The sequence below is a fragment of the Ananas comosus genome, linkage group 6 (assembly GCF_001540865.1).
Source record: "Ananas comosus cultivar F153 linkage group 6, ASM154086v1, whole genome shotgun sequence".
Classification (NCBI taxonomy): Eukaryota; Viridiplantae; Streptophyta; class Magnoliopsida; order Poales; family Bromeliaceae; genus Ananas; species Ananas comosus.
In genome coordinates, this window is record NC_033626.1 from 1,136,256 (window position 1) to 1,150,738 (window position 14,483).

At 29.0% G+C, this 14,483-nt stretch overlaps 1 protein-coding gene across 1 annotated transcript; it reads left to right on the top strand.

Annotated features, from left to right (window-relative positions):
- On the top strand, nt 738-1,600 carry LOC109711608. Its single transcript, XM_020234747.1, has 2 exons — nt 738-1,124; nt 1,568-1,600. Exons 1-2 carry the CDS (start codon nt 738-740, stop codon nt 1,598-1,600), a joined length of 420 nt encoding a protein of 139 aa, XP_020090336.1.

Genomic DNA, 14,483 nt, shown 5'->3' on the forward strand with positions numbered 1-14,483 from the left:
TCTATAATAGCTAACGAAGGTTGAAAAGAGAGATATAGTTTGATTGTAGAGAAGATGAAGAACTATGGAGAATGCTTACGGGCTTAGACTTATATTATTATTACTAGTAACTAATTTGCGCATTACACAATATTATAGTAATATTTTTAAATTAATATTATTTATTTTTAATAGGCTAATTTACAGAAAACTCTCCTGTAAAAACCTGCTTTTTCATCCCCTGATATTTAAAAACATACACTTTGCCCCCTCCTAATTACAGAATTGTGCACTTACCCCCTGTCGTCACAGTTCCGTGAGTATTCTACTAATTAAAATTTATTTGTGGATATACTAAAACTGCCCTTCAAAATGGCGGGAATCCATTAAATACCCACTCATTTCCCTCCCAGACTTTTCTCTCCACTATTTCTCCACCATTTTCCCTATTTTTTCACCCTGTCAACTGCTAATCCATCTTATCTTTCTTCTCCTCCTCCGAGCAATGTCATCACTGTAGTCTTTAGGGCTTGAGCATTCCCCAGTAGTCTCCAAATACATCAAAAAGGTATGATTTTCCTTCCCTAGTCGCACAAGTGTATGCATATATAGAAATCTTCTCTCCAGATCAACCCCAGATCAACCAATTTTTTTATTTTCCTCAAAAATTTTATAGATTAATGAAAAATTGTTTTTCTTAATATATTAAGTTTTGTATCCTCATTTTATAATTTTTTTTTACCTTTGGCTACAGCAAAATGTCTTCTTCATCATCTAGTAGTTGTACCAGTGGCCAACTCAACGTAGACAATCCTGTTTGCTTCTGTGGATTAAAGGCTTCTCAGAGAACATCACTAACATTCGATAATCCAGGAAGACGATTTTATGGCTGCATAAACTACAAGAGAAATAGTTGTGATTTTTTTCGTTGGCGTGATCCAGAGATATGTGAGCGAGGAAAGGAATACATCATCGAACTCCTCGAACAAATTGGACATTTGAAGAAGAAAGTAATAGCATTGGAAAATGAGATATCAACAACTCCTGAAGACAACTATACTCTTAGAAAGAAGTTGACAAATATTGAAAATTCAAGGATGGCACTTCGAGAGGAAATGGATAGGCTAATTGCAAAAATTACTTTGGTCCAGATAAAGATAAAAGAGGAAGACAATCAGAAAAGTCGCAAATACTATTTGCTTCTTATCTGTATACTTCTAATTACTTTGATGTGGTATCTATTGATATGAATGTACTTATATTATATTTGTTTGGTATTTTGGACTGTTGTTATGCATGCCACTTCATTTTGTTCCAATCTAAGTGAGTGGTATATTATGTAATATATCATACAACTATTTAAGTTATTAAGTCTCTACATGGATCTTCATGATATTTGTATGTGCTTTGTAGTTGTCTACATGTGAGATGTGCTTACCAATATGCATTCTAATGAACTAATGCACTATTCCAATGAACTAATCACAATAAACACAATATATACAGAAAGCACAAAAAACTACATGTTCGGCAATTCAGCAGATGCCAGCAGATTGTTAAAAATCTGCTGATTGTTAACAATCTGCAGGTACTAGCAATTCAGCAATCTGCTGATTGTTAGCAATTCAGCAGATTGTTAACAATCTCCTGGTACCAACAATACCAGTAATGCAACAGAGTACAGCAGATTGTTAACAATTTGCTCGTACCAGCAGCCAGCAATGCAACAGATACCATACCAGACCAGCAGATACCAGTGAATACAAGCAGCTCAGAAGAGAACCAACAAATATTCAGCACAATCCATACATGAACAAGAGAACCAACAAATATTTAGCACAATCCATACATTAACAAGAGAACCAACAAACATTCAGCACAATTCATATATTAACAAGAGTATCAACAAGTTCACATCAAAAACATCCCTGTGACAGCAGGATCCCAGTATATTAACAGTTAGATCCATACACTAATAGTTAGATCCAAATACAAATACAAACGGATCTAAGAGTTATAGATAGTAATGTAAGTATCTTATAACTTGCTTTATAAACAGACCAAAGAGTATACAAAAAAAAAGCAATTTCATGTTGCCCCTGGCCTAAGTTGGCTTACTAGTAGATTCCTGAGTTGTTGCTGACACCAAATTCATCATGGCACTTAAGCATCTCTAGAACTGCTTTATCACTATCCACAAGCTTTAGGCCATTAGATATATCTCCAATAGGCATAGTGTAGTATACCATCGATTCTTTCGTTAATCCAAGACTCTGAAGAATATCTCATAATTCAATAATGGACATCAAGTCTGGATCGACATTATCAGCATATGATATTGATCCCCCATAGTATTCTGTTATAGGATCTCCTTTAAAAAATCCACCATAATGAATTTCGAGAGTCCTCAACTCCATCTGTATGGTACAATAAATTAGAATAAAAAAGATTAATTAAGTAAAAAGCTGTGGGATCCTATATAACAAAATACAAATGCATCACAGAGATATAACATACATATTTGGGATCACAAGCGTTTTGTATTACAAAATATCAAACCAACCTTCAAAACAACTAAAACTTGATAAAATATTGCAAAACCCCAAAAGACAAAGTCTGAACCAAAGGAACATTAGGGACCACATGGATTACATTACAGACACAAGTTAATACAAAATTTGGGACCACAAAGGAAAAGTCTGAACCACAGGAACAACTAAAACTGATAAAATATTGCAAAACTAAAAACCTAAAAGAAAAAAATCTGAACCACAGTAACATTAGGGACCACATGAATTAAAATAACACTTCAACTCAAAAATATAACTATACCTCAGAAGAGTGAGGGGGGTCCCTCAGGCAAGCGCGATCACCTCAGGCAAGCGCGATCACTCTCTCAAGGCCGATTCTTCGCCTTTCTCCTTGGTTCGCAATGATAGCGCTCGCCTTTTTCCTTCGCCTAGGTTTCGATTCGCCTTTCTCCTTGGATCGAACCGAACCCTAGATTTCTCCAACAAAGAAAGGAATGACAATTAGCTTTCTCTCTCTTCCTTCGTCATGTTAAAAGCAAGGGCATTATTGTCATTTCACGCTTTCTGTCAACGGCGTAGCTCCCTGTGCACAATTCTGTAATTAGGAGGGGGCAAAGTGTAGACTTTTAAATATCAGGGGGAAGTAAAAAAGCGGGTTTTTACAGAGGGTTTTCTGTAATTTAGCTTTTTTAATATTATAGTTTACGTATTATAATTTTTATAAATAGTAATAAATAAAATTTTAATTTATTTTTAAGTTATAAACAAGTAAAAATATTTTGGTGTTATATATTGTTATATATTGCTTCTTGCCCTACCTATTCTTGTGCATTATTACTTTTTCAAAAAACTCTCTCTCTATTCTATTTTTCAGTAGCACCTTTTGGCATTTGATTTAGGAAACTAATCTTTTCATGGTAGAAACAGGATGACTTATAGGAAAAGTTAGCCGTAATTAGAGAATTTTCGATTAATATAATAAGGCTCAAATATAATGCAAACTTGCTATTGTCTCTATCATTACTAGTTGTATTCTGGTATTAGTTAGGAGAGTATGACAGAGTATGACAGAGAGTTAAGAAGTTCAATGCACCATCTTATTATTACTATAATTCCATTAATTGTTGCCGAATTTTTTTTTTGTCTTTACTATCAAATTTAAACCAAAGTATTAGTTACCTTCTAAAGTGTGTTCTTATAACTTAAAACTACCACATTTGTTTGGCTCTATATTAGAATCGAAAATTTTAGTTTTCACACATTTGGCCAAAATTCTTAAACTATGTCTTTATTTATTTTTAAAAAAAGTTCATATTTGTATGACAAAATATGAAACGCTAATATTTTTTCATATAACCTAATTTTGTTTTGAGTATATATATTCAGTAATTAAGATTATGTCAATTTAATTTATTGAGTATTTAATATTTTGAGTTTAGAAATAAGTCACATAAGTAGATTTCAAGTCGAAAGAGACTTTTCGAAATGTTTCATTCCACCTAAAATACTGTTTTTATGTATATTACGAAAAATATTTGGAATGGCCTCATTTCATATTATTATTATATTTTTATTTCTTTAATTTTTTTTTTTTTGAGGATAGGTAGCACGCTACCCGCTTAGTTTATTTCTTTAAATTATTAATTATCTATAATTTGGTATACGAGAAGAGGCTTTTATTATTATAAGTCACCCTTACTTCCAGAATAGTATATATTAAGTTTAACTACTATACTAGCAATAGTAGATGAATAATATTAATTATAACTTTCTAAATTTTGGATTTATAATAGTTTCAACCATAACTAATAGTTGTTAATAGTAAAACAAATATATAATAGCACAAATTAATATAGATATTACAAACATGTAATATAAAACATATAATATAAATTATAAATAGATATTAATATAAATTTGTTAAATATATTATATTTTTGTAATATATTTATAAAATATATATTAATATATATTAATATAAGATTTAGAGAAGGATGATAAGAGAAGAGATAGAACTCGGAGCTCATTCTCTTTCCTAATCACCCATAAATATTTTTTCTAAAACTTTATTCTAATCAGGATAAATAAAACTAGATTAAAAATTATATTTAACAAAAGGCTAGACTGATTTTTTTTTTTTGAAAATAAGGCTAGACATGTTCGTTTACTTATACCAATAAAGAAAAAATATACTATAGCAATACAAAAAGTTTACGAATAAACATACAAAATAATATACAAAAAAATATACGAAAAAGAAGCCTGTATGGAAAAAAATGTTTACTAAATTATCTACACAGAAAAAAGTATATTAAACCATTAGCAAAAATAAAAAGTACGAAAAAAGTAACGAATAACTATTCTATATATGTGTCGCCGCTGGAAGTATCTATAATTCACAGAGCAGCATGATATCGACACCACAAGAGCAGAAAAAAAATCGAACCTTGTATGCTAAAGTGACAGAAATCTCACAATTGCATGTAATCAATAAGTCTGCCACAAAAACTTTTAAAATAATCTTAGTCTTGCATAACACAAAAATAATAAAAATCTTTTATAATATTTTTTCTCTTCAAATACATATAAGTTTAGTATATAAGTTTAGTTAATATACTAGCAATATTAGATGAATATTTTTTACTACCAACTTTACCATAAAATAGTAAATTTTACCTAATAGTTGATAATAGTAAAACAAATATATTACAAATATATATTAGCACAAATATAAATCAATATATATTACAAACATATAATATATATTGTAAATAGGTATTAATATATATTACAAACATATAATATATATTGTCTAGTCGTCCTATTTGCTGATTTACTTGGAATTGCAGTATTCGTTATTCCGTTAATGGTGTTTTTCAGTGTGGCAACCTTGTTTACAGTCACCCTTTACGTTTGTCCTTTATTATTGTGATGTTTTCCCCTTTACCAGTCGATTTTGATTTGCTGCATTTTGGCAGTTGTTACTGGTGATCTCGACTCAAAGCTTGCTATGTGGGATTTTTCTAAAGGTCGACTTCTTTTTTTCATTAATTATGGTATGTATACAACTGATCACTTTATACTTTCTTACATGACACTACAAGTCATCGGGTCGGGCATTGTTTAGGCTCGGGCCCAGTTTCACCCCTAACAGAGAGAGATGGAGGAGACAAAGCTTTTTTCATGATCACCAATAAATTTTTTAATATTTTATTCTAATCAGGATAAATATAATTAGATTAAAAATGATAATATTGAAAACGCTACATTGAAATATATTTTTATTTTTTTACAGAAAAATAAGACTAGACATGTCATTCACTCATACAAGTATAGAAAAAAAAAAAATCCTATCCCAGCATAGAAAGTATACAAAAAAGTTTAAAAAAGTATACAAAAAAAGTAAAAAATGTGAAGGAAAAAGTATACAAAATCATCTATACAGAAAAAAAATATATGAAATTATCTACGCGAAAAAAATGTATACTAAACAATCAATAAAAGAAAAAACTGTATCCACTAAAAGTAAGTATCCTATAAATGTGCCGCCGCTTGGTGTATCTATCAGTCCCACTACATCTTGGTATCGTAGCCGCAATTGCAGACAAAAAATTTATCTGTATACGGCAAGTTGACGGATTCCCCGCAGATGCAGGTAGCGAGCAATCCCTATACAGAAAAAACTCGGGGAACTGGGGCACTCTCGGCACTGCATATAGAAAGAATAAAAATCCTATATAAATATCTTAAATAGAAGAATATAAAATTAAAAAAATTATTACCTCTCATCAGAATCAGACGGCCAAGGGATGGGGGGTGTGTCAGAAAAGGAGGATGTGTCGACATGAGGGGGCGATGCAGAAGACGAAGGAGCGGAGGAGAAGAATGTCCTGGTGAGAAACATGTGTAAACATAGCAAGATTATTACATTTTATTATTAAAATAATTTTTTTGAAGTGCTCTACTAAAAGTTATAGAGTTACAACCTTTTTCTTGTAATTATGGTGAAGTTCGTATAACCTTTTTTTTTTTCTTTTTTTGCATTTAAACTTGCAGCTAAAGGAGTTGCAACGTACATATGTACATTCAATTTTAATCTTATAACCTATATAATTTCATCTAATAATTAAGAACATACCATCGGGGTGCGGAATATCGTGAGGGTGGTAACTGAGGTAGTGGTGCCTGCAGCTACCTGTGAACAAAATTAAATTAAATAATATTCAGAAAAAAAAAATTTTTTAATTGCAATTACAGTTGTTATAAGATAAGAAAAGTTACTACAACAAAATTATCTTTTAGCGGCAATTTAATAACTTCAATTATTAAATAGCCGTTATTATCGATTACCAATTTATATTTTAGCGGCAATTACTTTAAACTATATATATTTTTTTACCGACTAATAGTTATACTAAATACATCTATTTTGAATCCATTACTACTCTAACCCTAACCCTAACTTGAACCATTCTCATAGGAGTATCCTGCACCTTCTCTCCCTTCCCCATGCCTCTCCCCCATCCCGAGCTCGACCTCTCCCCTTCTCCTTCACCTCCCCTCTCTCCTCCCTCTTCCTATGTGTCCTCTCTAAGCTTTGATTCCATCTCCAAATAGCCATCGCTTTCACCCTCGACATGCTCAGTTTACTGGCTCTAGCTCTTTTTGATGCTTCTAGAGACTCTGTGCACCAAAGTATTTTAATATTATTTTTTCTGCAATTAATTATTTAGCATTATCCATTTCCACAAGCGTGAAATTACGCAGCATCACAGTTTTATTACCAACATAGCATCACAGTTTTATTACCAACAGAAGGCACAAATTGGATTTGGTGAAGGAGAACAATCAATTAACATTGCTGGAAGGTGGTGGATTTATTAATATATATCTATTCAACTGCACTTATATTTGGTATACGTAGTTCATTTACTATTCTGTGCGAGTCTGCAACAGCTATAAGATATGGTGTTTATAATAATAGGACTATCATATTCTGCAAACTTAAGTTACTGAAACAAAAATTTTAGCATATTCACTTTATTAATATGAGCCCATTCTTAGAAGTTAACTCTCATTTTAGAAGTACACTTTACATACTATACTTTCTAACATCTGATTACAACTATTCCAAAAGACACAAGGTTGATAATATACCATAGTACTGTTCACGCACATAAGCATACCCAGATGCTACCCTCTTTAAAATTATGCAATTTGTTTAAAATGAAATTTCATACAAATCTGAAAAATCTGGTTAAGAGTTCCCAGCTTTTTGTGCTTTGTAATTTAGCATCAGCTTATGAGCAACTGTTTATATTATTGTAGGATGCTTTTGTAGTGTGCGTTTAGTTTAGCTATTTGATACTCTTTTCAGTGTTTCTTATGGATAGTACCAAGACAAAGAGATGGGTATTTGTGGGTTTTTCTTGTGAATTGTGTATTATAACTAATTGTCTTTCTTTTATTCACTTTTTCCTTTTTTCCTTGTATTTATTACCTTTGCTGACATTTTTTTTTTGCTTTATATTCCTTTAAGCTCATGTGAAGATTATTTTCGCTTAGGAAAAGTGCTCAGAAACCCAACTAATTACATTACTGTGAGATATCAAAACCATTTCAGACGATTTAAGTATCATTGAATTCTTTATGAAATTCTTTTTGCTGCCATGGGGATTCATTGATCTGCAGAAATTTTAAATTTGAGCTAATTTGCAAAAATCAATAGGAACAAAATTGTAAATCGGGCATAAATTTTTTATTTCAGTTTTGTTTTTGATAATTTAAATATTGTCATTGTGCTTTATTCTTCAATTAATAACACCTTTAGATTATTTTTCTATTGTTTATTAACTAATCAACTATTTCATAGCCAATAACTTGATTAAATTTTCAGTTGAGATATTATAATGTCATCCGTGAAAAATATAGCTTGAAAAAGTGATTGTGTTCATAGCAAAACAAAAATTAGCACAAAAATTATAAATAGGGTGGACATCGAAGGCAAAAATTTGGTAATAATTACGGTCTAATGATGCAATTAGCTCCCACTACTAATATTTTGATTGTGATAAATATGGCTTGTTCCATTTACATTCTGACAAAGTGATCTTTGTCCAATAATTTTTGTTAGCAACTGTAGAGCATTTGGTTAAATATAAATAAGAAATAATTTTTCTGAATTGATTTTATAATGTTGTTTCGTAAAAACTTTTGTTCGTGGTAAAATATATGTTTTTAGTATTTTTTTAATAAATAAGTTGAAATTCAATTTCAATTTCAAATTTAAATTTGCACAAAATTTTAGAATTTGTTTTTTTAATATAAAATAAATATATAAAATATCAAAATTTAAAATTTAAATGTTGAATTTTAAATATAAATTAAAATATCAAATTCTAAGCAATTAGCTCCTACTACTAATATTTTGATTACGAGAAATATGGCTTGTTCGATCTAAATTCTCAAAATGTGACCTTTGTATAATGATTTTGATTTTTGGTCGGCTAAATATAAATAAAAAATGAATTTTCTGAATTGATTTTATAAAGCAGTTTTGTAAAACTATTTTGTTGGTGGCAAAATATATGTTTTTACTATTTTTCAAAAAAATAAGTTGAAATATGAATTTAAATTTAAAATTTTAATATAAATTTGCACAAAAATTTAGAGTTCGTTATTTTAATATAAAACAAATATTTCAAATATCAAAATTCAAAATTTAAATGTTGAATTATAAATATAAATTAAAATTAAAATTTCAAATTTAAAATCAAAGTTTAGAATTTGATATTTTAAGTTAAAATAAATATTTAAAATATCAAATTTTAAAAGATTGAATTTTAATTCCAAATTAAAATTTAAAATCCAAATTTATTAATTTAAAATTTAAAATTTAAAATGTAAAATGAAGAATTTAAAATTTAAAATTAAATTTTTAATTTTTAAAATTTAAATTTAATGTCTAAATTCAATTTTTAAAATTTAAAGGTTTACTGTATAATTTAAATATTTACAATCTAAAAGAAAATTGTTAATATTTAAACTTTTAAAATTTAAAATTCTAAATTAAAATTTTAAATTTTAAATTTAATTCAAAATTTCCATTTTAATCCAAATTTAATTCAGATTAAAGCTTTAATATAAAACTTAAAATTTGTAATTTGAAAATGAAAACTTTTAAATTAAAACTCAAAATATTATAATTTAAAATTTTAAAATTATTATTTTAAATATCAAACTTAAATTTTAATTTAGATTTAAAATTTAAAAGTTAAATTTATAATTTAAATATTTACAATCTTCAAGATAAATGTTAAAATTTAAACTTTAAAAACTAAAATTGATAAGTGAAATTTAATTAAAATTTTTAATTTTATATTTAATTCAAAATTTTCCTTTTTAGTCCAACTTTAATTCAGATTAAAGATTTAATATAAAACTTTAAATTTGTAATTTGAAAATGAAAACTTTTAAATTAAAACTCAAAATGCTATAATTTAAAATTTTAAAATTTGTATTTTAAATTTCAACTTAAATTTTAATTTAGATTTAAAATTTAAAAGTTAAATTTATAATTTAAATATTTACAATCTACAAGATAAGTGTTAAAATTTAAACTTTAAAAATTAAAATTGATAAGTGAAATTTAATTAAATTTTTTTAATTTAATTAAATTTAAATTTAATTATTAGGAAAGAGGATGCAGAAGAGGAGAAAGCAGAGGAGGATGCCCTGGTGAGAAACATATTTAAATATATATTATGCTTACTGTTATGACATTTTATTACTAAAATAAATATTTTTTGTAATACTCTACTAAATGTTATTGAGTTATAATTTCTTTATTCTTACAATTATAATGAAGTTCCTATAATCTATAATTTTTTTCGGCTTTTGAACTTGCAAGTAAAGGAGTTGCAACGTGCATTTTTGCAGCTACATGTGATCAGTAAACGTTTCACAAAAACTTCTGTGACAAGTTTAGTCCTGCATAACCAAAAAAAAAAAAAAAATCTTCTATAAATATCTCAAAATGAAGAATATAAGATTAAAAAATTTATTACCTCTTATCCGACCATAGTCGGCGGGAGGAGAATCCTTTAACATTATTGGGAAAGAGGATGCGCCTGATTGAAGCTAGATGAGGACAATGCAGAAGAAGAGAAAGCAGAGGAGGATGTCTTGATGAGAAATATATTTAAATATAGTATGCTTACTATTATGACATTTTATTATTAAAATAAATATTTTTTGTAATACTCTACTAAATGTTATGGAGTTATAATTTCTTTATTGTTACAATTATAGTGAAGTTCCTATAATCTATATTTTTTTTTGGCTTTTGAACTTGCAAATAAAGAAGTTGCAATGTGCATTTTTGCAGCTATATGTGATCAGTAAACGTTCCACAAAAACTTCTGTGACAAGTTTAGTCCTGCATAAGAAAAAAGAATAAAATCTTATATAAATATCTCAAAATGAAGAATATAAGATTAAAAAATTTATTACCTCTTATCTGACCATCGTCCTAATAACATGGTGGCGGAGGATTTTACGCTTACCGGGAGGAGAATCCTTCAACATTATTGGGAAAGAGGATGCACCTGATTGAAGCTAGATGAGGACAATGCAAAAGAAGAGAAAGCAGAGGAGGATGCCCTGGTGAGAAATATATTTAAATATAGTATGCTTACTGTTATGACATTTTATTATTAAAATAAATATTTTTTGTAATACTCTACTAAATGTTATGGAGTTATAATTTCTTTATTCTTACAATTATAGTGAAGTTCCTATAATCTATATTTTTTTTCGGCTTTTGAACTTGCAAGTAAAGGAGTTGCAACGTGCATTTTTGTAGCTATATGTGATCAGTAAACATTTCACAAAAACTTCTGTGACAAGTTTAGTCCTACATAACAAAAAAGAATAAAAATCTTATATAAATATCTCAAAATGAAGAATATAAGGTTAAAAATTTATTATCTCTTATCCGACTATGGTCCTAACAACATAGTGGTGGAGGATTTCACGCTTACCGGAAGGAGAATCCTTCAACATTATTGGCAAAGAGGATGCGCCTAATTGAAGCTAGATGAGAACAATGTAGAAGAGGAGAAAGCAGGGGAGGATGCTCATGGTGAGAAATATATTTAATAAGAACAATGCAGAAGAGGAGAAAGCAGAGGAAGATGCCCTGGTGAGAAACATATTTAAATATAGTATACTTACTGTATTTAAACATATTGTAATCTATAGGCTTGAAAAGCATATATATAGAAAGAGCTTCTCCACTTCTCAAAATACATAACAAACACTACAAAAATAACAGTATTACTCACCTATATTCATTCCTATTCTATTTGAGAGAGGCTAAAAAATGGTGATATTCTAAGTGGATTACAAGGAGGCCAAGAACAAAAGAAAAGTTTAAAAATTACTGAAACATGTAGCCAAGACAAATAAGCACTGTAAAGATTATTTATTGCAGTCAAATATAATCAAGAACGTACTGTAACAGCAGTGGGGGTGCAGAATGTTGTGGGGATAGTAGGATCAGAATTCTTGTGTTAATACCACTTATACCAACTACTAATAAGAACTATATAAATAGAACAGAATAGCCAGAAGAAAAAAAAACCTAAAATTTCAATATCTACGGACACTGCAAGAAGATCGGGTAACTGAGGCGGTTCAAGATCTTTCAGTTCTTCCCTATGAGCAAAATTAAATTAAAGGGACAATTGCTTATACACCCCTGAAAATTTTTCGACTTTTTGATTTACCCCTGTTAGAAGGTTAATATTAAAAATACTTTTTTTACGTTCCAACCTATTCCCTAGAGTTAAATTCTGTTAATGAACTATTAGTAATAGCTGTTATCGCTATAAAATTACTAATTTTTTCTTTCAAATATGCCCTTCTACCATAACTGACTTTTTTTATTTGCCCTTAAGTTAGGGGCACAAAAAAAAAATAATAATTTTTGGTCTTCTCAAATATACCCTCCTACCATCACAAATATTTCTTATTTACCCTTAGGGTGCGTTTGGTTCGAGTTATCCTGTCAGGATTACAGGCAATCCTGTCAGGATAACTGTGTTTGGTTAATCCGCTATATAATCTAGTCGTTAATGTAGCATTACAAATCGAGCAGGATTACATCGAAAATATTAATGGGAGGGGGGTCGTGTATCTTGCATTACTGAAATCCGTTAATACTACATATTATGTAAAATGACAATTTTACCCTCCAACAACCCTAATCTAATTAACAGTATTATTTTCATCTCTCTCTCGCCTTCCGCCCTCTCTCTCGCACACCGCTTTCTCTTGCTCTCTCTCTCTCTCTCGACGTCTCTCTCTCTCTCTCGCACGAACACGTATCATCTTCTATTGCGTCGTCCTCCCAGGTAATCATCACAATCTCCTTCCCTCCATTCGTCATTTTCGCAAAAAATAATATTCAAATAACCACAACAAGGGCAATTTTGGAAAAAACTATACTTTTATGTCAGGATTACTAAATTTTATAGACTGAACCAAACGTATTAATGCTATAAATACTGTAATCTAGTATTACATTACTGCATTAAACCAAACGCGCTAATGTAGCATCAGTAGTAATCTCACGCCGAAATCCAAGATACCTGGATATGTCGAGATACTTTGTAATATTACATAACTCGAACCAAACGGGCCCTTAAGTTAAGAGCAAAAGAGATATTTTAAAATTTTTTTTAACTCTAGTAGATATTTAACTCCTGTTGAAGGTAAGTTAACTTAATGGATGGTAATTGCAAGGGTATTTTGAAATAATGGAGGAATATATGACGAAAGAAAAAAAATAATAGGTGGATCAAATATTTTCAAAGTTTTGAGGGGTATATAGGCAATTATCTCTAAATTAAATAATATTTAGATACATCAAATTCAACTTTGTTGTTAACTCAAATCAGAATAGATGAAAGTTAAGAAGTGTCTATGAATCAAAAAAACAAAAATTAAACATAATAATATTAGAGATAATAACGTTTTAAACATAATAATATTTTAACTGTTAGAGATAATAAATGTTTTAAACATAATTTTAAATGTAAAAAATAAAAAGATTAAGATTACTGGTCAAGAAAAAAAAATAGTTAGGAACCTTGAATCCGAAGCCGGCTATCAATTGCAAAATCCATTTCCGAACTAGACAAATTTCAAAATTTTTATCTAAATTCGAAACTGGCCAAAAATTCAAAATCCAACACCAAATCCAAACTCGAAGATCCAAACATGAATAATTATTTCTCTTTACCATATTTCAAAATATGTTATATTAAATCTAAATTTTTAAAATATAATTTCAAGACTATGTTGCCAAATAATTTGAAAGTTTTTTCATATAAAAACAAAGAAATTAATATAGTGGAGATAAAATTACTTAATTACTTATGTATTAAATAACAAAAATATCTCTCTTTAAATTAAATCTGAGTCATAAAATAGAAATGAATGAATGACATAGAATAATAACAAGTAAAAAAGCTTTACTCAAAATTCTTTATTGTTGAAGCTTGCATAAATGTCAAGAGATTGACTAAAGATTTGATCTATTGGAATTAACTTCAATCTGACTTCACTAGTGTCTATCCAAATCAAGCATCAAAACATAGAGGGGCTACGACAAATTGATAGACACGGTTAACTCAGTCAACAATCATGAATAGATCCAAAGGCCCACTGACATCAAGAGAGCAAGTGACAAAGATCATATTGAGTCGAGTAACAATGTCTATAAAATCAAACTCCAATTATCAAGCCAGCACATTTTAATCTTATGATAAAAATCATCAAAAGTAAAAAATTGCAAGATGAAAGGATATCAAAAGATTCGAAACTTGATATCAGAACATCAATTGGTATTTAATAAAATTCTCTGGCATGAGCAGGTGTCATTCATTTCTATTAGCGATGCACAAAATT